This window comes from Leucoraja erinacea, chromosome 1, assembly GCF_028641065.1.
Source record: "Leucoraja erinacea ecotype New England chromosome 1, Leri_hhj_1, whole genome shotgun sequence".
In the NCBI taxonomy this organism is placed as follows: Eukaryota; Metazoa; Chordata; class Chondrichthyes; order Rajiformes; family Rajidae; genus Leucoraja; species Leucoraja erinaceus.
In genome coordinates, this window is record NC_073377.1 from 161,118,178 (window position 1) to 161,142,883 (window position 24,706).

Below are 24,706 nucleotides of genomic sequence, written 5' to 3' on the forward strand. Positions count from 1 at the left end.
CGGTGCGTACGGAATTTTTGGACAGTGTCAGTTTTTCGGAGCCCCGCGCGTGAGATGTCGGGACCAGCTCCGCACAACTCGATACGGCTCCGGCGATCGAAGTGGGCCCGCATCCGCGAGGCCGTACGGCTCAAGCGACCACGATAGGTCGCGCTTGCCCCATGCAGTCATGGGACAGGCCCTTTACAGTCCAGACTAATCCATTCATCCTCACAGAAGAACATCTCTCAGGCTGTGCCCAAGCTCCTGGATTTATAATTTATTTACCTTTTCTATATTCCCTTCAACATAACCACACTCGCTTTCTTCCCTACTGAAAATCAGCATGTTACACCTGGTTCTCCATTAGTTGTAAAATCCTTTGATTAGATTGAAAATCGCAGTTTAACATCAAACTACATCACATTAAGTAACAGTACACAATATACATAACATGAAATGCTATCATCCTGACGTCATCTTTCCAATGAACTCCTTTGCAGCGAGATTATACATTAGCTCTATGCACAACACAGCACGGAATTGAAACATTCTATTTCCTCTATCACATCTCAAGATAGTGATCAGGAAACCCATCCCACATGTTCCAAGAATTTGTCCTCGATATTCTAGGTACTTATTTGATTTACGAAACCTCAGGTGTGGAGGTGTATGTAGCAGGCCACGCGTGTGTGAACATGCTCGGAGGCAGAGCTCCAAGCCCTTTATTGACCTATTCACTGGCTACATACATCTATCTGTAGGACAAAGGTCCATAAGCAGCTGCCCCCGGTGCACCACACTGCCCCCCGCTGGTAAAGGTCCGCAGCACCACTCATTCAAATGTGGACCACATCTTCAGAACTATGGACCACTTTGCTTGCTCAGAACTATCTTCTCTTTGTGGAAATGTCTTCTCTCCCAGGGTAGCAAACCAATGGATTCTCTCCCCCCTGTAAGGAGGTGGAGATCAAACAATTAGAATGACTTAAGTTGAAACATATCAGATTGTTAAGGGCTTGGACACACCAGAGGCAGGAAACATGTTCCCGATGTTGGGGGAGTCCAGAACCAGGGGCCACAGATTAAGAATAAGGAGTAAGCCATTTAGAACGGAGACGAGGAAACACTTTTTCTCACAGAGAGTGGTGAGTCTGTGGAATTCTCTGCCTCAGAGGGCGGTGGAGGCAGGTTCTCTGGGTGCTTTCAAGAGAGAGCTAGATAGGGCTCTTAAAAATAGCAGAGGCAGGGGATATGGGGAGAAGGCAGGAACGGGGTACTGATTGGTGATGATCAGCCATGATCACATTGAATGGCGGTGCTGGCTAGAAGGGCCAAATGGCCTACTCCTGCACCTATTGTCTGTTGTCTAAGTTGGAGATGGATACATATATGAAAGATTGAAGAATTGTAGGTTATAGGAACTGGCGTGGAAGACAAGTTGAAGCCAACATAAATCAACAGTGATCATAATGCGTGGTCAGGATAACCTAAAGCCTCTGGATGAATTGAGGAAAAGTTTAAATGTGATCAGGACCTCAGACATGACATAAACCTCTTAAGGCCCTGTCCCACGAGCATGCGACTCCATGTGGCAAGTGTGACCTAACGTGGTCGCTTGAGCCGTACGGCCTCGCGGGGCCGGTCCCACTTTGATCGCCGGAGCCGTATGGAGTTGTGCGGAGCTGGTCCCGACATCGCGCTGGGCTCCGAAAAACTGACCGTATTTAAAAATTCCGCACGGCAACGGCCTGCCGGCCCGCAGCCGCCTCGACGCCCATGTCACTCACTCAACCTCCGCGCGGCTCCCGCTTCTGGTTTGGTCACGCTTGCCGCATGCAGGCGCATGCTGGTGGGACCGGCCCTTTAGGTCGCGCTTGCCGCATGTAGGCGCATGTTCGTGGGACAGGCCCTTTAGTCTACAAGGTAGGAGTGTTGGCTGGTCTTCTATGTACGTCTAAGACCTGGAATACGTACAGTGGGCATCTCAGGACACTGGAAAAATACCACCAATGCTAACAAGAAGGATAAGCTAACACCAACCCCCATAGCCAGGCCAACATTCCCAGCATTAAGGCCCAAAATCAATTCCATTTGCCAGCCCATATTTTTCTCATGCCTGACCACAGATTTCTTGAGTCAGCCATACTATTATGAGCCCTGTCATAGGAGGTCAGAAAAATATTAAATTGCTACTATTTCAATATACGTTCATATCTTTACACAACACATCCTTACTTTTGCTCATTTGGAGTTTGTTTTAAAAACATTGTCCTCCAGGTTATTCTGAACCATAACATCGGGATTCACTTTGACAGCTCAATCCCTTGTTACTTTTCATTGCTTCTCTCCCATGCTGAGCCATCTATCTGCTCGAATGATATCATCCCTTATAAACGATGCTGACCCATGTCCTTAATATTGTTTTTACATTTCCTTTTGAAACGCTGAATGCCCTGGAACATTTAGCTCCTAGCTTTGCTCACACTGTGAATGTTTCTGTAATGGAAACTAGTTATGCTGTTTATTTCAACCATTTTGTTATGGCTGTAGTGTACTTTTAGATATGGCAACTTTATATTTGGCTTTTTAACTTTTCTCCTATTTCAATTATTTTTACCTATTTATTTTGCTTTCTACATTTCAATCTCCCACTTTCACCTTTGTTCCTCTCCCTCCTGTCAGACTACCATCCTCTTGCCAAGCCAGTTTAATCATTCTGGGCTCCTCAAATGTTCCTGGATGAAATTCGAGAAGCAGTTAGGCCTTTATAACAATCCAGAGGTTTCAATCAACATAACCTGATCTTAGATTTGCAAATTTATTTAATTACTTGGATTTAAGTTTACTAGCAGCCATGGTGGGATTTGAACTCCTGCCTCTAGCAGCCGATAGTCAACGCCTCTTATTATTAACCACTTTGCTACCAAACCTAGGCTGCTGTTGTTGACCCTGGTAAATACATATGGACATGGATCTTTTCACACCTGTCTTTTAGCCTAGTTACAGCGTTTCATCTTTATCAATTTTCAGCCCTATTTGTGGCCACTCCTGACATAGAGTTTTCCTTCATAAAAGGACTCCTCGTTTCCCTCTTCCAGCTTGGTAAGTCTTATAGCCCTGTCCCACGGTATGAGTTCATTCCAAGAGCTCTCCCGAGTTTTAAAAAAAAATCAAACTCGTGGTAAGCACGGAGAATGAACGTAGCGGGTACGTCGGAGCTCGGGGACGTCTCTTAGCGGCTCGTAACGCTAACGGCAGGTACTCGGGAAGACTCGCTAACGGCAGGTAAGCACGGGAAGACTGGTGAAGATTTTTCAACATGTTGAAAAATGTCCACGAGAGCCCCGACGAGTGGCCATTACCGTAAATCTCCCGAGTTCGAATCAGGGCAAACCCGGGAGAGCTCTTGGAATGAACTCGTACTGTGGGACAGGGCTTTAAGTGGGCATGTTTAACCTGCCTATGTTGAGTGAATTGTCTGTGAATCCTTTATCTCCAGCCAGGTGTTCTATAACTCTATCTTGTTTTAAAACTCTATGCTTTGACATACGGACGTTTTAACGCACATTTCTGCTTCCTAAATTGATTTATGTCTATTTCATTTTGTGTGTCACATCCTGACACAATCCGCCCTCAGTTGCTGAATTGGTGTTTGTTTTGTAACCACCGTCTTCCAGGTTATCCTGCACCATAACATTCAGATATACTTTTACAGATTGTGATCGTTCATTGTTTCCATTCCTTCTCTCCCTTTAGTATTCATAAAGATATTGGTACTGCCCTTATTCACATGAAATTTGTACCACCTGTAGAATGCTTCCTGCCTCAGAACTTCCCCCGGGGTTTGGGGAATGTAAAGCATTTGCCTCGATGCCACAATGATTCATTCTACAATGATCGTCAAATTGAAGGTGACCTTTGAAGGAGCTAACCAAACAAACGTCAGAGCAGTGTTACCCAAACCTTGTCATCTAGAAATGACGATCATTAAGAACTTTGTAGTTAGCATTCAAAACTTCATGCATTTCTCCATGAAGAACATGCAAAAAAATCCCCAGTTGAAGTACTATACTCATTAGAGGAAAAGGAAAGAAATCATAACACTACCGAAGCATTTATTAATTCAATAGTTACTTTATTGTGACATATACCTATATATACAATGAAATATTTTGTTTTGCACGCAGCCTAGTAAAATCATAAGCACAATCATACGTTAATGAAAGAGTGCCAAGATTATAGTTGTAAAAAGAATAGTCAATTTATTCGGAGGCTGTACACAATGAGATCATCTTATACCTTTTAAGTATCGTATTTTAAAAGTATCGTGTCCCATCTTGTATTCTTATGCTTGCCACTGGAGGCCTTCTTAAGTGTCCTAGTGCCTACTTTGAAACGTTTACATAGTACAGTTCAAGTGTCAGCAGCATTTGACATGGATGACTACTAATATTCTGAAGGGGAAGTTCAAATATCCTTGTGGAACTTTCAAAAGACTCCCAGAGCCAAAGAGCATGGAAACATTCCTTGAGACCCACGGTGTCCAATCATCCCCATCAAGAGCCTTCCGTGCCATATTGTTACAAGTGCACAACTAAATACTTCATTGCTGTTGTAGCATTGTAATGTCCCTGTCCCACTTAGGAAACCTGAACGGAAACCTCTGGAGACTTTGCGCCCCACCCAAGGTTTCCGTGCGGTTCCCGGAGGTTGCAGGTGGCTTCCGGAGGTTGCAGGTAGGGAGACTGACATAAACCTCCGGGAACCGCACGGAAAACCTTGGGTGGGGAACAAAGTCCCCAGAGGTTTCCGTTCAGGTTTCCCAAGTGGGACAAGGGCAAACTTCCTCTGTCAGTGTGCTCCAGATTCCAACTGCTCGCTGAGCGAAATGTTTTTTTTAATCCAATCTCCACTAAGCCATTTGCCTTAAATTTATTTTCTCTGGTTATAAACCTCTCGGCTAACAGGAAACGTCTTTCACCACCTCACCTATCTATGCCCCTAATACTAATACTTGAAATTGGAGAATTCAAAGTTCACATTGTTGGGTTGTTGGGTACCCAAGCGGAATAAACAATGCTATTCTTCCCGTTTGTGTGTGGCCATGGAGGAGGCCCAGGACAGGAAGGTCGGTATGGGAATGGGAAGGGAAGTTAAAATGGGAGATTTAGCAGGCCTTGGTTGTAGAGTGCAAGTGATCAGTGAAATGGTCGCCTGTACCCTCTAGTTTACACCTGCCACCCGGGTTCTCAATGCGCACTGATTTCTCCCACTGACCCCTACCACCCTAGTCACCCTGCTCCTATCAATCCACACACTCATCTCCCATCCCCGAGTTCCCCATTTTTGTTCCTCTCCCTGTCTCCTTCCGCCCATATACCTCCCTCTGGTTTTACAGTTCACTCCTGTTCTATTTTATCCGTATCTGGCTCCCTTTTGTCTTCTTTTCACTTCTTGCCGTTGTCACTTACTCCACCCATCTCCCAACCAACACCCCCCCCCCCCCCCCTCAGTATCCACCAATCAGTTGCCAGGTTTTGCCCCACTCCCTTTTCTCTATCTCCCCTCTACTCCATCAGTCTGAAGGAGGATCACAACGCAAAACATCGTCCGTCCATTCCCCTCCACAGATACTGCCTGACCTGTTGAGTTTCTCTAGTGCCTCATTTCTGCTCCAGATTCCAGCATCTGGACCTTCCTGTCTCTGCTGTTCAATGTAATTGCCCATACAGTTAACTCTAGAATATATGCAATGTTGGTCTCGGAGATGAAACATTGATTCACGTTACGCCCCTCCCTTGTCATCTCTTGTTTCGCAGAGAGCTGAAGAGGACTAGTTCCTTGAAAGGTTCAGCGTATGGAAATACTTGATTACACAGTTGGGGACTAATTTGAAATATTCATTCTGGATATCATACACAATCTCGTAAACGGGCTGTAACTGGTCAGCTTGACAAAGGCTGATAAAGCTCAACAGCTGGCAGTAGAACATGAGTTTTTTTCCTATGATGTGCAAAGTGGTTACAAAGGAAGTGTGATGGTCCACCCCTTCAATCTGATAAGAGGTTTTTAATTGAGGGCTGGAATAAGCTATCTCCACATTTATAACACCCTTCTATTAAGATATGCTTTCTGAATAGCCTATATTTAGTTTAGTTTACTTTAGATACAGAATGGAAACAGGCCCTTCAGCCCACCGATTCCATGCTGACCATCGATCATCTGTTCAAGATAGACACAAAATGCTGGAATAACTCAGTGGGGGGAGGCACCATTTCTGGAGAAAAGGAATGGGTGACGTTTCGGGTCGAGACCCTTCTTCAAACAGGGAATCGGGGAAGGGGGAGACACCCGAGATATGAGGATGAGGATCAAGAGAAATGTAGAGTAGATCATTGTTAGCTAGGGGAAGTTGACAACGAAGCGTGCAGAGATAAAATATAATCAGGAGGAGAGTCAGACTGGTCGGAGAACTGGGATGGAGGACGGATGGATAGAGGGGATTAAACGCAAGGATTATTTGAAGTTAGAGAAGCCAATATTCATACCACTGGGCTAAACTGCCCAAGAGAAATATGAGGTGCTGTTCCTCCAATTTGCATTGGGCCTCACTCTTAATAGTGGAGGAGGCCCAGGACAGAAAGGTCAGAGTGGGAATGGGAGAGGGAGTTAAAGTGTTTAGCAACTGGGAGATCATGTAGGTTTAGGCAGACTGAGTGGAGGTGTTCAGAGAAACGATTGCTGACCCCTGCACTTGGTCTCGCCGATATATAGGAGTCCACATCTGGAACAGCGGATACAGTAGATGAGGTTGGAGGAAGTGCAAGTGAACCTCTGCCTCACCTGAAAGGACTGTTGGGATTCTTGGACGGAGTCATGCAGGAGGTGTTGCATCTTCTGTGGTTGCAGGGGAAAGTACCCAGGGAGGGGGTGGTTTGGGTGTGAAGGGATGAGTTAACCAGGGAGTTGCGGAGGGAACAGTCTCCGTGGAAATGGATGGGGATGGGAAGATATGGCTAGTGGCCGAATCCCGTTGGAGGTGAGGAAAAAATGTCAGAGGATTATGTGTGTATGTGTTTAAAGATAAGGGGGAAATCTTTTAGGACCGAGATGAGAAAAACATTTTTCACACAGAGAGTGGTGAATCTGTGGAATTCTCTGAAGATAGTTGAGGCCACAGTTCATTGGCTATATTTAAGAGGGAGTTAGATGTGGTCCTTGTGGCTAAAGGGATCAGGGGTTATAGAGAGAAGGCAGGTACGGGATACTGAGTTGGATGATCAGCCATGATCATATTGAATGGCGGTGCAGGCTCGAAGGGCCGAATGACCTACTCCTGCACCTATTTTCTATGTTTCTATTTGACGGCTGATGGGGTGAAAGGTGAGGACTAGGGGGACTCTGTCCCTGTTGCAACTGGAGGGGGGGGAATGGGGAGCAAGAGCGGAGTTGCAGGATATCGAGGAGATCCTTGTGAAGATCTCATCTATGATGGAAGAGGGGAACCTCCCGTTCCCTGAAGAATGAGAACGTCTCAGATGTCCAGGTGTGGAACACCTCATCTTGGGCGCAGATGCAGCACAGACGTAGGAATTGGGAGTAGGGGATAGAGTCTTTGCAGGAGGCAGGGTGGGGAAAAGTGTAGTCTAGATAGCTGTGGGAGTCAGTGGGTACACAATAGATATCAGCTGATGGTCCATCTCCTGTGATGGAGACGGTGAGATCAAGAAACGGTAGGGAGATGTCGGAGGTGGTTGAAATGAATTTTAACGCAGGATGAAAATGAGTAATGAAGTTAACCGATTCCGTGAGTTCTGCATGGGTGCAGGAGGTAGCCTCGATGTCACCAATCTAGCTCTATTTTATCCCACTTTCTTATCTACTCCCTACACACTAAAAGTAATTTACAGAAGTCAATTAACCTACAAACCTGCACGTCTTTGGGATGTGGGGGAAAAACTGGAGCACTCGGTATAAACCCACACGGTCACAGGAAGAACATGCAGAGTCCACACAGACAGCACCTGAGGACAGGATCAAACCTGGGTCTCTAGCCATCACCTATCCATATTCTTGGCAGATGCTGCCGGACACACTGAATGACTCCAGCACTTTGTGTCTTCCCTTCTAAAATTGCTATGAGTTTGCTAAAACCTGACTAGCCTTTTACAAATCCATGCTGTCTTTTTGGTCTGCTATACACGTACGCAATCACTTTGATCTTATTTATGACTTAGTAAATGCCCGGCAGTGATTGATACAGAAACTGATCCTTTGTTTCCCAGTTTCTCAGCTTTCGTAATTAGATAGATAGATAGATAGCCTTTTATTGTCATTCAGACCGAAGTCTGAACGAAATTGCAGCAGTCATACATATAATACCATACAATAAAACAACAATAAACACATATTTTAACATCCACCACAGTGAGTCCACCCAGCATCTCCTCACTGTGATGGAGGCAAAAGTCTTAGGTCTGCAGTCTCTTCCCTCCTCTTCTCCCTCTGCGCTGGGGCGATACCCCCCCCCCCCCCCCCGGGCGATGTTAAGAACAGTCCTGCGGCTCAAACACCGCGGCCCGGGGTGGTTGAAGCTGCCGCCCACCAGTCCTGCAGACGCAGCTGCTGGCCCGCGGCCGAACCCCGGACTCAGGCCACCACCGCCAGAACACCGTCCCAGCCCAGGCATTAAGAGTGATAGGAAGAATTTTATAATTTACAAAAAGATTCCTGAATTAAGTGAACTGAAAAATGACTGCTCATATATTTACTGTTCTCACCCAATTTTTTTAATATCCCTGTGACACAAGGCAACTGGTTCTGTTAATCTTTCCATTACTCTCACCCTGCTTAATTTTTTTTACATCTCTGCATTAAACTCAATATTGTTTTTCTCGTAATTTTCTGTCATGTTTCCATTACTATATATTGAGATATTAAAAGATTATTTCATGTAGCCACCATTTTATTTATTGTAATACCACAGTTAGTCATTTTCAAGAGACCCAGGTTGGTCCTGCCTGCTGTTACATCGGTTGTCTTCACCCCAAATTAACAGTAAAACATGTATATTAATATAAATGGGCAAATATAAAATTATAAAAGGACTGGACAAGCTAGATGCAGGAAAAATGTTCCCAATGTTGGGCGAGTCCAGAACCAGGGGCCACAGTCTTAGAATAAAGGGGAGGCCATTTAAGACTGAGGTGAGAAAAACCTTTTTCACCCAGAGAGTTGTGAATTTGTGGAATTCCCTGCCACAGGGGGCAGTGGAGGCCAAGTCACTGGATGGATTTAGGAGAGAGTTAGATAGAGCTCTAGTGGCCAGTGGATTCAAGGGATATGGGGAGAAGGCAGGCACGGGTTATTGATAGGGGACGGTCAGCCATGATCACAATGAATGGCGGTGCTGGCTCGAAGGGCCGAATGGCCTCCTCCTGCACCTATTTTCTATGTAATGATTTGTTTATTCTCCTTTGTAAACTCAAGCAAAAATGAGGCACTAATTCAATGATATTTCCCTAAAGGTAAAAAAATTACAAGCCTTCAAAGATGATGTGAACAAACTGTCACTGGCAGATTCCTTCATGATCCTATTGATACAAGTCCCAAGGTAAGGAAGCAATGTCATGCACCTTCTACGTACTAATAAAATATACCCATTTTTGATCTTTTGTTTTTGAACAATTTTTGTTGGTTTGCAGCTATGCTCTTCGGATGGAAGCCATGATCCTTAAAGAAGAGTTTACACCTGCCTGCTTCACATTACACAAGGAAATGGATACAATGCAGACAGCCACTAAAGGTAATGGATATGATTCATTACATAAGTTCAAGATTCAAGATTCAAGATTCAATTTATTTGTCATTTGGACCCCTTGAGGTCCAAACGAAATGTCGTTTCTGCAGCCATACATTGCAAACACATAGACCCAAGACACAACATAATTTACATAAACATCCATCACATCGCTGTGATGGAAGGCCAAAAAAACTTATCTCTCCACTGCACTCTCTCCCCCCCCCCCCGATGTCAGAGTCAATGTCAAAGCCCCCGCTGGCGATGGCGATTGTCCCGCGGCCATTAAAGCCACGCCGGGTGGTGCGAGGTCGCACACCGGGTCTTGATGTTGGAGCCCCTGGTGAGGTGCTGTGTGCTGTGAGGCCCCGCTCAAAGAACTCTTCGACCCCGCAACTCGGGCGGGAGAAGTCGCCGTTGCGAGAGCCCTGAAAAGCGGTCTCCCTCCAGGGACCCGCGGGCTCCCGGTGCCGCCGTCCGCCAGACCCGCAGTTGCAGCCTCCGAATCTCCGGAGGTCGGGCCGCAGCAGCAGCAGCGCTCCACCACCGCTCCACCCGCTCTGGACTCGGCCAGCTCCGCGACGGTGAGGTGAGTCGTCGGCGCCAGAGTCCCCGGTCTTCTCCTGTTGGAGGCCGCTCCTCATTGCAGCCCCAACGACAACGGAGACCCGATAAAGAAAAGGTCGTGTCTCCCGTGCAGGGAGAGATTTAAAAGTTACCCCCTCCCTCCCACCCCACCCCCACCCCCCCCCCACACACACACCCCCAACAAAAAATAACAAAAACTACATCGAAACATAGGCAAAAAATAATAAAAACGCAGACGGGCTGCAGAGGCCGCTGCTGACGAGAGTCGCGCCGCCTACCGGCTACCGTACATGCCAACTTGGGGCTGTAAAATGGCTGTATATTTCTGCTGGGTGGCTGATGAACTAAGAAGAGGACACAGAAAGGCTGTAGAGGTATATAGACATGTATGGTGAAATGTCAAAGGACATGGCCCAGGAAAAATTGTTAAAGTCATACATTTGATTTTTTAAATGGAAAGATAAAGTGTGTAAAAAAAAAAAGAAAGATGATGGTGTTCAGAGGGACCTGGGTATTCCTGTATGCAAAGTTAAGGTGCAGCAATTAGGATGTCAAATAGTATCGTTCTTGGCCTTTGTTGTAAAAGGATTTGAGTATAAGAGCAGAACTATCCGGATCCAATTATATAGAGCACTTGTGTTAACGCATCTGAAATACACTGTGCAGGTCTAGACTTCCTATGAGAGGACTGCTGTAAAACATCACCAGATTTATTCCTGGGGTGACAGGTTTGTTCAATTCAGATTCAGATTCAAACTTTATTGTCATTGTGTAGTGTACAGTACAGAGACAACGAAATGCAGTTGCATCTCCCCCAGAAGAGCGAACATAGAATAATGAGCAATCAATATATATACGTACATACAGTCGTAGTAGTGCAATTTCTCTGGGGGAAGGAGTGTTGGGGGGGGGGGGGGGGGGGGGGGGTGATTGGCAGTCACCGAGGTGAAGAGTTAAGTAATGTAACAGCCGCAGGAAAGAAGCTGTTCCTGGACCTGCTGGACCGGCAACGGAGAGACCTGTAGCGCCTCCCGGATGGTAGGAGGGTAAACAGACTGTGGCTGGGGTGAGAGCAGTCCTTGGCGATGATGAGCGGCCTTCGCAGACAGCGCTTGCTTTGGACAGACTCAATGGAGGGGAGTGAGGAACCGGTGATGCGTTGGGCAATTTTCACCACCCTCTGCAGTGCAGAGTTAGGTAGAGTGGTCCCAAACGCTGAGAGATGGAACAATCAGAGTGCATAAAAAATACAGAGGGCTTGACAGAGAAGATGGAGCTTAAGTATCTAAAATCAGAGGTTACATGTTCAAAGCAAAGGGATATCCGTTTAAGACTGAGATGAGAAGAAATTTCTTCAACCAGAATCTTTGAATGTCTTGGCCGTACAGGTCAATAGAAGCTCATCTGATGGGTATATTCAAGGCAGATCAATAGAATTGTAGATGTTAAGGGAATAAAAGGACGCAGGAGAATAGCACTGAGAAACAATCAGAAATGATCTTATTGATGGCAGGCTGGGTACCCCTATTACTAATGTTCTTACATGGCACATTACATTTGATCCATTGTATGGTAGAGGCTTGGATCCACATTAGCCTACACATTCAAACCCGTCTTCTTTTCCTGGGCAATATTTCCTGTGGTTATCGATTCTGTCTGTGATTCATTGGTTCTCACTAAAACGTGTATGTGAGAGAGGATGTGTATGTATTTGTGTGTGTGTGACAGAGAGTGAGTGTGTGTGTAAGTATGAATGCATTTCTGAACGATTTCTCCCACTGAGCTGTATTGATCACATTGATATTTTAGACGGCCATCAATCACAGTATTACAAGGGTGAGGACAGCTGTACAGCACCACAACCTTTAGGCATTCATTTGAGTTACAATCACATTCATTCACACTCACACGTAAACTTTCCACACTTATGCCCCTGTCCCACTTAGGAAACCTGAACGGAAACCTCTGGAGACTTTGTGCCCCACCCAAGGTTTCCGTGCGGTTCCCGGAGGTTTTTGTCAGTCTCCCTACCTGCTTCCACTACCTGCAACCTCCAGCAACCACCTGCAACCTCCGGGAACCGCACGGAAACCTTGGGTGGGGCGCAAAGTCTCCAGAGGTTTCCATTCAGGTTTCCTAAGTGGGACAGGGGCATTACCCACATCGGTCTTCCTTCCGATACTCTTCGTGAGACACAGCCCACAGGTACCTAGTCGAAGACTTGAACCTTCGACAGCCCATTGGCGGGGGTTCCAAACCTCCTGTCGCAATTGCTATTCCCTTTCCTGGTGCCGCGATTGCCCCCTAAAGTGACCAATGTGATGGCGTACTTCAACTAGTCTACACAGGAAGAAATCTCCGTTCCAGCGAAAGTTCAGTCCGATTGCTCAAATATGAGCTGTCGCGGACTCGGGTCTGACCTGTCATCGGGGCTCAATTTCGGTCTCGCGTATAGTGAAGCTAAAACCCCTGTCCCACGGTACGAGTTCATTCCAAGAGCTCTCCCGAGTTTGCCCTGATTCGAACTCGGAGATTGACGGTAATGGCCACTCCTCGGTACTCGGGGCTCTCGTGGACATTTTTCAACCTGTTGAAAAATCTTCACCAGTCTTCCCGTGCTTACCTGCCGTTAGCGAGTCTTCCTGAGTACCTGCCGGCAGCGTTATGAGCCGCTAAGAGACGTCCCCGAGCTCCAACGTACCCGCTACGTTCATTCTCCGTGCTTACCACGAGTTTGATTTTTTTCTTAACTCGGGAGAGCTCTTGGAATGAACTCGCACCGTGGGACAGGGCTATTAAGGTGAGTCATCTCAACGGAACCTCCAAGAAGCTGTGGTCGCCGATCAACTGAACTCTGACAGAATCACACATACATAATGTTCACTTAAGGAAGGTACCACAATGCCCAAGTATCAAACCCCACAAAGAAATGTAGGTGAAGGAAGCTGAACACTGGGTATTTATTCAGGGTTTGGGTCCAAAGTTGTTGAATAAGAAATAAGTTTATTTGCATGTAAAGTTCTAAATATGATGTGGAATGTCACATGTTGCGTTTCCTGCTCTTTTTTTTAGCTCCCATTAAACTTTGAACCTTTTGTTAACATTTTGCAGAACTGATGGCCTGTGAAGAACTTCATGCAGTTTTACATTTGGTTCTACAGGCGGGCAACATCATGAATGCTGTAAGTGATCTGTGCTGTTCATTTTGATACCACAAAGCTTCTGTGTATCTTTCTTCTCTATTGATGGTTTTCTTCTCCTTTCTCTCCAGGGAGGTTATGCAGGAAATGCTGTGGGGTTCAAGCTATCTTCATTGTTGAAACTAGCAGACACAAAGGCAAACAAGCCAGGAATGAACTTGCTGCATTTTGTCGTTCTGGTTAGTATTTGGATATTTTCCCCATATTTATTCTTCCCAATATTACCTAAAGCACGGCAGGTACTTTAGAACTTTGACCGCCGGCCTGCGGCCTACACCAGCCTGAAGCCGCGGTCTCTGGTTGGGAAGAGCCGATCCTGGACTCACCTTGACTTTGACTTTGTCCCTTACCATCTGGACGCCCGCAGCAACGGCGGTGGAGGGTGGAGGTCCCAACCACGGGGGAAAATGGAGGAGGACTAGCCAGGTTCTGTGCCTTCCACCACAGTGATGAATGCTGTGGTGGATGTTTGTGTAAAATTTTTATTGTGGTTGTGTGTTCTTTATTACTGTACCGCTGCTGGCAACCCAAATTCCACCGACCCTGGTTGTGTGGCAATTAAATTCTATCTATCTATCTATCTATCTATCTATCTATCTATCTATCTATCTATCTATCTATCTATCTATCTATCTATCTATCTATCTATCTCTCTATCTCTCTATCTCTCTCTCTCTCTATCTATCTATCTATCTCTCTCTCTATCTATCTCTCTCTATCTATCTATCTATCTATCTATCTATCTATCTATCTATCTATCTATCTATCTATCTATCTATCTATCTATCTATCTATCAATGATTTCAACAGTCATTTATAGATTTAATTCTAACAGACGAGCGAATAGATTCCTATTTTTCGTAGGTTCATTGTTTTCTGGAATTGGTTCAAGAATAGATAATTTTCCATTAGAAAATAGGAATTACTGAAAATTCATGGCTGATAGAATGCATTCCCATCTCCAGAAGATTTGTATTCACTTTTCTGTCAGCACATATGAATAGCTAATTGCAAATAACAATAGTTCTTTGACTCCCATAGAAGATGAGATGTCATTTTAATTGTGTGTTTTACATTCAACAATTGTAGCAGTTGTAGCAGTAACAATTATTGTGTTTTTTTTCCAACCAGGAAGCACAAAAAAAGGATGCAACTCTTTCAACTTTTCCCGAAAAGCTGAAACATGTTCAGGCAGCAGCCAGGTAATACAAGAGTGTTTGTTGTCTTTATATCATCTCCTTTCTCCCCTCCCCACTTCTCACGCACCAAAAATAGACGTCGGAAAACAAAGATGGCAGCAGCAGTAGGGAATGATCATCAAATTATAAATATGTCCCAAATATATTCTGAAGAATCCAGAATTTTTTTTTTTCTGCAAACAGATTTTGGAAGATGCGCCTTTTTGTTTTGGTTCAGGCGCACTTTACAGAGTTTCCCACCTGCAGCTGAGTTTACTGAAATGTTTGTATTTGTCACATCTTTTTGTTTCCATCACGTACCTGCAGTCTACTATCTAAACATTCGTGTTCCTGAGCTTTGTTATTACCTGAATGTCTGTGCTGGAAAACTGCAGGTTCAGATCTGAGCAACTTTAGTGCAGGATAAACTCTTCAGCATTGTTAACAAATTCACTTTGTGAAGTCTGGCCAAGAAAGTACATGTTCATTCAATCCCTGATATGTTCACTGAGTCATGAACAAGATGTGTCGAGTCATGAGCAAGAGAAGTTAACATGCTAGATATTTCAATTTTACAATGCGGAGATGTTGCATTTCAATTCCAGAATCTTAACTTATTTTATACTAGAGCAAGTGGGACCCCAACGCTGGTGGGGGGGGAGGGGGGGAGAGGCACGGTGTCTCAGGGGAGACTTAAGTAGACCACAACATTGCGGTTGACTCCTCACCGCCCTTCTGCTGTAAAAACAGAGTTAACTACGCTAGCTAAATACTAAAGGATCGACCTGCCCGTTTGGATCTGTGGAGGTAGTCAACAAGTGATAATCCTACTTTTGTTCTCATCAGTCTACCGGTTGCGGGACCATCTATGTATGATGGCAAGAATGGCCATTGCATAGGTGTTGTAGAGACTAAAGGGCCTGTCCCACTTGTGTGTCCTTGGCACGCAAATTACGCGACCTTCATGGTCGCGTTGAGGCACACGGGCATCGTGTGGCCGCGCGGGGCCGGTCCCACTGAGAAGCGCGGAGGGGTATGTAGTTGTGAGCGACATCGCGCGGGGCTCCGAAATTTTTGTAGCGAACAAAATCTTCGCGCGCCAACGGCCTGTCGCGGAACTGACGGCCAAAGTGGGACAGGCCCAAGACAACGCAACGTCTCACCTCCAACAGCAGCAGAAGCAGGCAAACGATCGCCGAACTCGGCCTGGGGCTCACGGCCGTTGCGGTCCGGATCCGCCCCCACTTCTACTCCCAGAGCGAGGCCAAGAAAATTGAAGATGGACACAAAATGCAGGAGTAACTCAGCGGGACCGGCAGCATCTCTGGAGAGAAACAATGGGTGACGTTTCGGGTCAAGACCCTTCTTTCAGACTGAAGAAGAGTCTCGACACGAAACGTCACCCACTCCACTGGGAGGGCTGCCTCTCTTGAAAGGATTGTTGGTGTTCTTAGATGGTAGGAATGGAACTGGCAGAAGGAGTAGTGCTGCTCCTCATGCAGTTTCCTAGTTCAGCCAAAGGGACTTTGACCCAGATGGCTACCTTCCTATTCCTTTCTGCAGATTAACCCATAACATGTAATTTTCAGTTAACCATCTCTTTGTTTATGTTTACTAATGTGGTGCAAGTGGATAATATCCTAAAAATGAAGATCACTAAAATGTTAGCTTTTCCTTATTGTTATACTGTAATGGATGCTGAATTTATAATCTATCGTTGTTTAGGATCCACAGTGGGGCTGCAAAAAGCAAAAATGGAAACAAGTTAGTATCCTTGCAAGATAAGCTGGTCATAGGAAAACCTTGTCTACAAGGACTGGTGACTAATTAGCAGTATTAATTTGCCAACATTTAAATAAGCGAAAACAGCATCAAAATTAGGTTTGGATACTTGATGGAAGTATAAGGGGTCGGCCATTTAGGACTGAGATGAGGAAAAACTTCTTCACCCACAGAGTTGTGAATCTGTGGAATTCCCCGCCACAGAAGGCAGGGGAGGCCAATTCATTGGATGTTTTCAAGAGAGAGTTAGATTTAGCTCTTAGGGCTGAGAGAATCGTGGGATATGGGGAAAAAAGCAGGAACGGGGTATTGATTTTAGATGATCAGCTATGATCATATTGAATGGCGGTGCAGGCTCGAAGGGCCGAATGGCCTACTCCTGCACCTATTTTTCTATGTTTCTATGCTGTCTGACGCGTCCAGTATTTTCTGTTTATCTTTCATATTTACAGCATCTACAAATTTTTTTTGTTTTGATGGTCTGTATCCTCATATCCCTGTATATCCCATGCTCCATCATTACTATCCAGGGAATGTATTCTTGGTTCAATGAGAAGTGTAGCAGGGCAGGCCCAGAGCAGTCTAGGGATACCTAAATATAAGACCCCAACCCGACAAAGTTGAAGTCGGCCAATGCCTGTGTTAAATAGCACAAGTAACATGCTGTAGGGCAAAGTGACTTCATTAGCGATGGGTCACGTCAAAGCTCTGCAGTCATTCAAGTAGTGAAGAAGAAGGGTCTCGACCTGAAACATCACCCAGTCCTTCTCTCCGGAGATGCTTCCTGTCTCGCTGAGTTACTCCAGCATTTTGTGTCTGTAGTTCCTTCCTATACAGTAACTATCAGCCAATCTACTCTCAGACATCAGCAAGACAATGGAAGGTATCATTGGCACTTGCTCACCAGTTTCCTACATAATACGACATAAATACCGAGGCAACAGTAGGAGCCCACACCTTATATATCCTGTAGAGCAGTGGTTCCCAACGTGGGGCGTACGCCCCACAGGGGGTCAATTGAGCGCGACTGAGGAGGTCTGGGTCCAAATTTTCAATTTTTATTTTTTTGGATTTTCCATCAGTTTTATGTAGTTTATGTTTCAGATGTTATTTTGAGTAAATAACTTTTTTTGGGGGTAAAAAAGGTCTTTATTGTGTAGTTATTTTTTGAAGCTTGTAGGAAGCTTGTAGCCCTTGCAGGAAGATTGTTCCCGATGTTAGGGAAGTCCAGGACAAGGGGTCACAGCTTAAGGATAAGGGGGAAATCCTTTAAAACCGAGATGAGAAGAACGTTTTTTCACGCAGAGAGTGGTGAATCTCTGGAACTCTCTGCCACAGAGGGTAGTTGAGGCCAGTTCATTGGCTATATTTAAGAGGGAGTTAGATGTGGCCCTTGTGGCTAAGGGGATCAGGGGGTATGGAGAGAAGGCAGGTACGGGATACTGAGTTGGATGATCAGCCATGATCATATTGAATGGCGGTGCAGGCTCGAAGGCCGAATGGCCTACTCCTGCACCTAATTTCTATGTTTCTATGTTTCTTGTTTAAACCAAGGTATTGGCGTTTTAAGCTTCTTCAGCTGAAACGGAGTTCACTTTTTAAATGATAAGAATTATATATCACTATATGGGGAGGGGGCCATCAGGATTTTAGAGGTGATTAGGTGGGGCATGGCCAATAAAAGGTCGGGAACCACTGCTGTAGAGTGTGACGCACCTGTGAACTCCCATCTACCAGGTGTTAGTCAGGAGTTTAATAGAATACACTCCACTCGCCTGGATGTATGCAACCCCAGCAGTACTGATGATGCTCAACACCATTTAGAGCAAAGCAGTTCACTTGATTGTGGGGGGAGTGGGTAGAAAGCTGGAAGAGAGGAGGGGCAGGACAATATGTGGCAGGTAATAAATAGGTGAACACAGACAAAGGGGGGGGGGTGTTTGATAGGCAGATGGTTTGAGAAAGGCAACAGATCTGCCTATCATCCCCTCATGCCTATGTTCCCTTATTATCTGCCACACGTTGTCCCACCCCTCCTCTCTTCCAGCTTTCTCTTTCCCACTCCTACCAGGAAGAAGGATCCTGACCCGAAATGCCACTTGTCCATTTTCTCCAGGGAGGCTGCTTGACCTGGTGTGCTGGCCTTTTGGTGTGCTGGCCTTTATAAATCAGAGCATTGAGTATAGAAGTTGGGATGTAATGTTAAAATTGTATAAGGCATTGGTGAGGCCAATTCTGGAGTATGGTGTACAATTTTGGTCGCCTAAGTATAGGAAGGATGTCAACAAAATAGAGAGAGTACAGAGGAGATTTACTAGAATGTTGCCTGGGTTTCAGCAACTAAGTTACAGAGATAGGTTGAACAAGTTAGGGACTTGATAGAGGTTTTTAAAATGATGAGAGGGATAGACAGAGTTGACGTGGAAAAGCTTTTCCCACTGAGAGTAGGGAAGATTCAAACAAGGGGACATGACATGAGAATTAAGGGACTGAAGTTTAGGGGTAACATGAGGGGGATCTTCTTTACTCAGAGAGTGGTAGCTGTGTGGAATGAGCTTCCAGTGAAGGTGGTGGAGGCAGGTTCGTTTTTATCATTTAAAAATAAATTGGATAGTTATATGGATGGGAAGGGAATGGAGGGTTATGGTCTGAGCGCAGGTATATGGAACTAGGGGAGATTATGTGTTCGGCACGGACTAGAAGGGTCGAGATGGCATGTTTCCGTGCTGTAATTGTTATATGGTTATATGACCTGCTGAGTTACACCTGCATTTAGTGTTTTGTTTTTTTTTGTAAACCAGCACCTGCAGTTCCTTGTTCAAGAAGGAACTGCAGATGCTGGAAGATCGAAGGTACATAAAATTGCTGGAGAAACTCAGCGGGTGCAGCAGCGTCTATGGAGCAAAGGAAATAGGCGACGTTTCGGGCTGAAACCCTTCTTCAGACTGACTGAAGAAGGGTCGCCCGAAACGTATTTCCTTTGCTCCATAGATGCTGCTGCACCCGCTGAGTTTCTCCAGTAATTTTGTGTACCTGCAGTTCCCTGTTTCTATCACCTGGAGGTTAGTCTCCAAAGTGCACATCATTCTGACGTGGGAATATATCACTGCTCTTATACCAAAGTCTAAAACTTGGGCCTTACAACATAACCCTTTGCAGCATGACAGCACCAGTTCACAAAGGCAACTCATGTTCCAAAACGTACATTTAAAAAAAAACTGGACAACTAAAAATGAGATAGACCATAGAAATGAAAACCATTCCTTGGCTGATAAATAATATTCATGAGTAAATTTGACTAAGAATTAAATAGTGGGAAATTGAGATTGTATCATTGTCAAAAAGGTGAATATGTTTGCCATTGGAGAGCTTGGTGACATAATATGCGCATTACATTTCAGAAAGTATGGTAGATATGCCTGGAATCAATAGCAACCTATGGGGTTTCAATCTAATATTCTTCCCATAATTGTGATATTTCTATTTTCCAGCCTGCTTTGACATTTAACCATACAATATTTCCAGAGTCCAGTAATTTCAGGATAACTAATTTAATTTATTACAGTATACTTTAAATTATATAAACACTTAATAGTATGTCAAATATCCTCATACTGTGTGATCCATTAATCTGTGTAGTCATTGGGAAGAAGGTTACACAAAAAGAAAGACAGGAGGTGTTGCATGTTGCTAACATCACATTTTTGGTATTTAAAAATTAAAATATGAAAACAAAATTTTTCAAAGGTAACTTAGATGCTGAAGTGGAATTCTGAAATTAACAAAAACATTGAGCAGATTAGTTAACATTTGATAACATTTTAACTCCTGAATTGTTCAATCCTTGCCTTTATTTATTACAGTAATACTGATTTGTTGTGGCTAATCTTGCTTTTCCAAAGCAAATTAAACACAGATATATTCATTTGCATAATTATTGCTAGCTGTGGTTACATAATGGGATTCCTACACAACACCATAGCTACTCAATGGACATATTTAAACAATGGACTTGGTTGTTCTTTCCTTTAAAACACTGCATCTTACATTGTGGATCTGTTGTAGGTTGAGAGACAATCCAGAAACAAACATTTTTATTTGGAAATTCTGACATGTTTTAAACATATATTTTCCTTCCAGATTGTCCAGTGATAGCGTTAATGCCGACCTACATTCACTTGACAGTAGAACAAAATCGATGCAAATACATCTAAAGCAAGACGTTGACCTATTTCATCAAATGGAGGATTTCATTCAGGTGAGCCAGTATCTAATAGACAAACTAGTGCATTTCCAAATAACAGCAAGATGGAGTAGAGTTTTAATTATTACTAGACCAAGTGCAGACCCGTTGGGTCTGCTCCCCCAATGGTGTGATCCCCCAACCCAATATTCCACCATGCACCCGTCTCCTCCAATGGAACTGAAACCGTTCTCAAAAGTAAGATTCCAGCACTGCCCTGCCTCTTTAAAAAAAATCCCTGCCTGCTGCAGCAGTGAAAAGTTCAGTGTTCCTGTCTTGCAACATTGTTTCGAAGTGTGTTGGAAGCTGAGGAAGGAGCAGCCGTCAACGAATCGAAAGGCAGGAAGGGATCCGTACTGCAGGCGGACTGATTTGAGTTTTATATATATATAGATGGTGAGATGACTGCAGTTTATTTAAAAACAGCATGGCATTCTAAGCTTCTGCAGTAGATTGCATGAGCTAGAAAAATTAACAAATGCAGGTCTGTTTGTTGCTCTGCTGGCAATCTTAATGTTCACACTGTACCTATCTCAAATGTCCAATGTTCTTCATGCGCTTTGTTTGAATTTATCGAGAATATTCAGAGTTTAGTTCTGGAGTACAATATTTATCCCACAACTGGGGTGATCAAATGACATACAATTGGTGTATACATTGGTGACTTGTGGCCATCTTCCCTTGTGTGGAATAAATCTATATTCATTGCCTAAACAAAGAACATTCTGTTTCTGGCATAATTATAAGTATTAAATAACTGTTCAGAATTTTTGAAAGAGACCAAAAAGAACATGATTATTATGCTAACAAAATTTGGCAGCCATTTTAAAAATTGGACTTTATTCAAAGTAACACGATAAATTCCAATCTTATTAGGTCAATGATAGAGCTAGAAAATTGTAGCTCTGTTAATGACAGCACAAAGATAGATCAGTAAGATTTAACTGTGCCAACTACAGGACAGAATCTTTGCTTATTCAACCTTTGCTGGATGTATCATTTAGAGCGTTTGATAGAGAATTCTATTTCTGCTAGCAGTAGGGAAATGAATAATGTGTAAGACATGCCTAGGGAAGAAGTACTCATAAAATACAGGTGGTTAAAAAAAACCTCCAAAGGCTGTGGGCCTGGAGGTACTTGATTCGATGTTGTAGGATTTCCGAAAAAAAGTGATGGAGAGTTTGTGATTTTATTCTTGAATAATTTAACTCGCATTGAACACGAACATAAGTAATAGGATCAGGAGCTGCCCTTGTGGTCCTCCAAGCTGGCTCCACTATTGAATAAGGCAGTGGCTGATCTAATAATGATAAGATAATGATTTGCCTCATTTTCCCCACTCCCTCACCTCCTCCTTCTTAAGAGTCAAGTCAAGAGTGTTTTATTGTCATTTGTCCCAGATAGAACAATGACATTCTTACCTCTCCCCCCCCCCCCCTCCTCCTCACATCTCATGATCATTAACTCGTCCATGGACAAGTAAAGTGTGCATCAGGGCCCTGAATAGATACAGTGAAAGTACTAGGCTATTTCACATTAGGCCAAAGTAATACCCAGATACATCAGGCTCATTGTTTGCTTTAATTATTAAATTAATGATCACGCTAGATAACAGGTACTGGCTGTCATTTAGTGTCATTTATATATTACTAAAACTAAGATCTTGACCACTTTCTGACTTTCTGTTTCGTGATTTCTGAAAGAACGCCGCCACTTACGGCTGTGATTTCTGGCCACCTCGCTCAGCGTCCCTCTCCGCTGAGCTGGACCAGAGGATTTTTCCCATCGATGAAACATAAAAGAGTTATTAATGTTCAATAAATGTTGAAATTCTCTCTGCTGCCCCTGCTGGTGGGAGGGGGGAGGGACTATAAAACCCGGAAGTGTTGTGCCTCAGTCAGTCTCTGCAAGATGGGGGAACTGAGAGGGTCACGTCTCTCAGTCTGAGCTGTGAATAACACTGAACACATGTCTACTAAACTGTGAATGTGGTTTTACTTAACTTGAGTGTCCTTAATGTGGTTTGAAAATGAAAATATGGTTGGTTTGAAGTAAAAGCAGTGCAAATGGTTGGTGGGGGTTTGGGTTGAAGTTAAAAGCACTGCAAATAGTTGGTGGGGGTTTGGGTTGAGGTAAAGAGCAATGCAAATGGATGTTTGGGGGTTTTGTGTTGAAGTAAAAAGCACTGCAAATGGTTGTTTGTCTAAACTTGACAACTTCCTGTTTGTACTGTATATTGATTTTAGATAAAAGGCTACCACTTATGGCTGTGATTTTTGGCCATCTGACTCAGTCCCCTTCTGCTCATCAGGTGCAGAGGATTCTGCCCGTCAATGAAAAATAAGTGTTATCAGTGTTTAAAAAAATGTTGAGAATCTCTCTCCTGTCAACCACGCCATGAAGGCCACAGCTTTTCCAGCGGGAGGGGGAGGGATTATAAAAAAACGGAAGTGTGGGTGTGGCTCAGTCCCTACATGATGGGGGAGGGAGAGGTCACAACTCTGTCTGAGCTGTGAATCAACTGAACACACTGAATGTCTACTGAACTGTGAGTGTGGTGTTTTGTGTGGTTTTATGGTGGCCTTGCACCCTGCATGAAATGGTGGCCTTGCACCCTGCATGAAATGGAATTTCAAGGAATAGCCGTGAGTCAACTGCCATCCCACCAGCAGTGAGTGAGCTGCCAACACATCAGGCTTGAGGGTCTGAGCTGCCACCCCAAGAATCCATTTGGCCCACAATGTCCATACTAGCCCTCGGGAGACCAGTCCCTTCAGCCCACAACACCCATACCAGCACTCCAGAAAGCCTGGAATTGTAATTGGTGGAGAGGTGGAATATTGCGTCGGGGGACCAGCCCTCCCGTGTGAACATGGGACCCAACGGGTCCCACTCAGTCTAGTTTGCTTCTAAAATCTTAATAACTATAATTTAGAAGAACAAGAAAGCTAGATTTTTTCAAAAACATCATCATTTAGATTACCTGATTTTAGGACATTATTGCAATGTAACCTGTATGATGTTTGCAGATAATGATTTGTGAGAGATTCACTGTATCTTAATTGGTACACATGGCAATAAAATACCTTTGAACTTTTTGAACGATGGAGAATGAAGGCACAATGTTATTTCTGTTCATTGCGTGTTTGCTGATGTACTGTATATCTTACCCTGCAGCAAGGTTTGGGAGAAGTGGACAGATTAGAGGCACAACGGATGGAATTGCAGAGGGAAGCCAATACCCTCATTGATTTCTTCTGTGAAGACAAAGAAACAATGAAATTAGAAGAATGCTTCAAAATTTTCCAAGACTTTTGTGATAGATTCAAAAAAGCTGTCAAGGTAAGTCGGCCCGAAACGTTGCCTATTTCCTTCGCTCCATAGATGCTGCTGCACCCGCTGAGTTTCTCCAGCTTTTTTGTGTACCTTCGATTTTCCAGCATCTGCAGTTCCTTCTTAAACACAACTACACTGATCTGCCTGTGAACCATTTTGTCGGCTTTTGGAATGAGGGATTTCTGATTGCCTCACTGTCACCAAATATATACAGTAGATGGCGCTGTTTACTGAATAACTAAAGGAAAGCTCTCATAACTCTGAAACCTAAAATCTGAAGCAAATCTTAAAATAAGATAACAACCAAATGTATTGTAAGTGCAGCTGAGTAGACAATAGACAAATAGGTGCAGGAGTAGACCATTCGGCCCTTCGAGCCAGCACCGCCATTCAATGTGATCATGGCTGATCATCCCCAATCCGTACCCCATTCCTGCCTTCTCCCCATATCCCCTGACTCCGCTATTTTCAAGAGCCCTATCTAGCTCTCTCTTGAAAGCATCCAGAGAACCTGCCTCCACCGCCCTCTGAGGCAGAGAATTTCACAGACTATCCACTCTCTGTGAGAAAAAAGTGTTTCCTCGTCTCCATTCTAAAT

The 24,706-nt window shown here is 44.3% G+C and overlaps 1 protein-coding gene across 1 annotated transcript in view; it reads left to right on the plus strand.

The window, feature by feature from the left end:
* The window catches only part of fhdc1 (FH2 domain containing 1), a 108,635-nt gene that overhangs the window by 76,786 nt on the left and 7,143 nt on the right, over positions 1–24,706 (plus strand). The window contains 7 exon segments of the mRNA XM_055646922.1: positions 9,510–9,595; positions 9,687–9,787; positions 13,481–13,551; positions 13,641–13,748; positions 14,701–14,771; positions 20,670–20,787; positions 23,950–24,114. Of these exon segments, the coding sequence (XP_055502897.1) occupies positions 9,510–9,595; positions 9,687–9,787; positions 13,481–13,551; positions 13,641–13,748; positions 14,701–14,771; positions 20,670–20,787; positions 23,950–24,114 (720 nt within the window).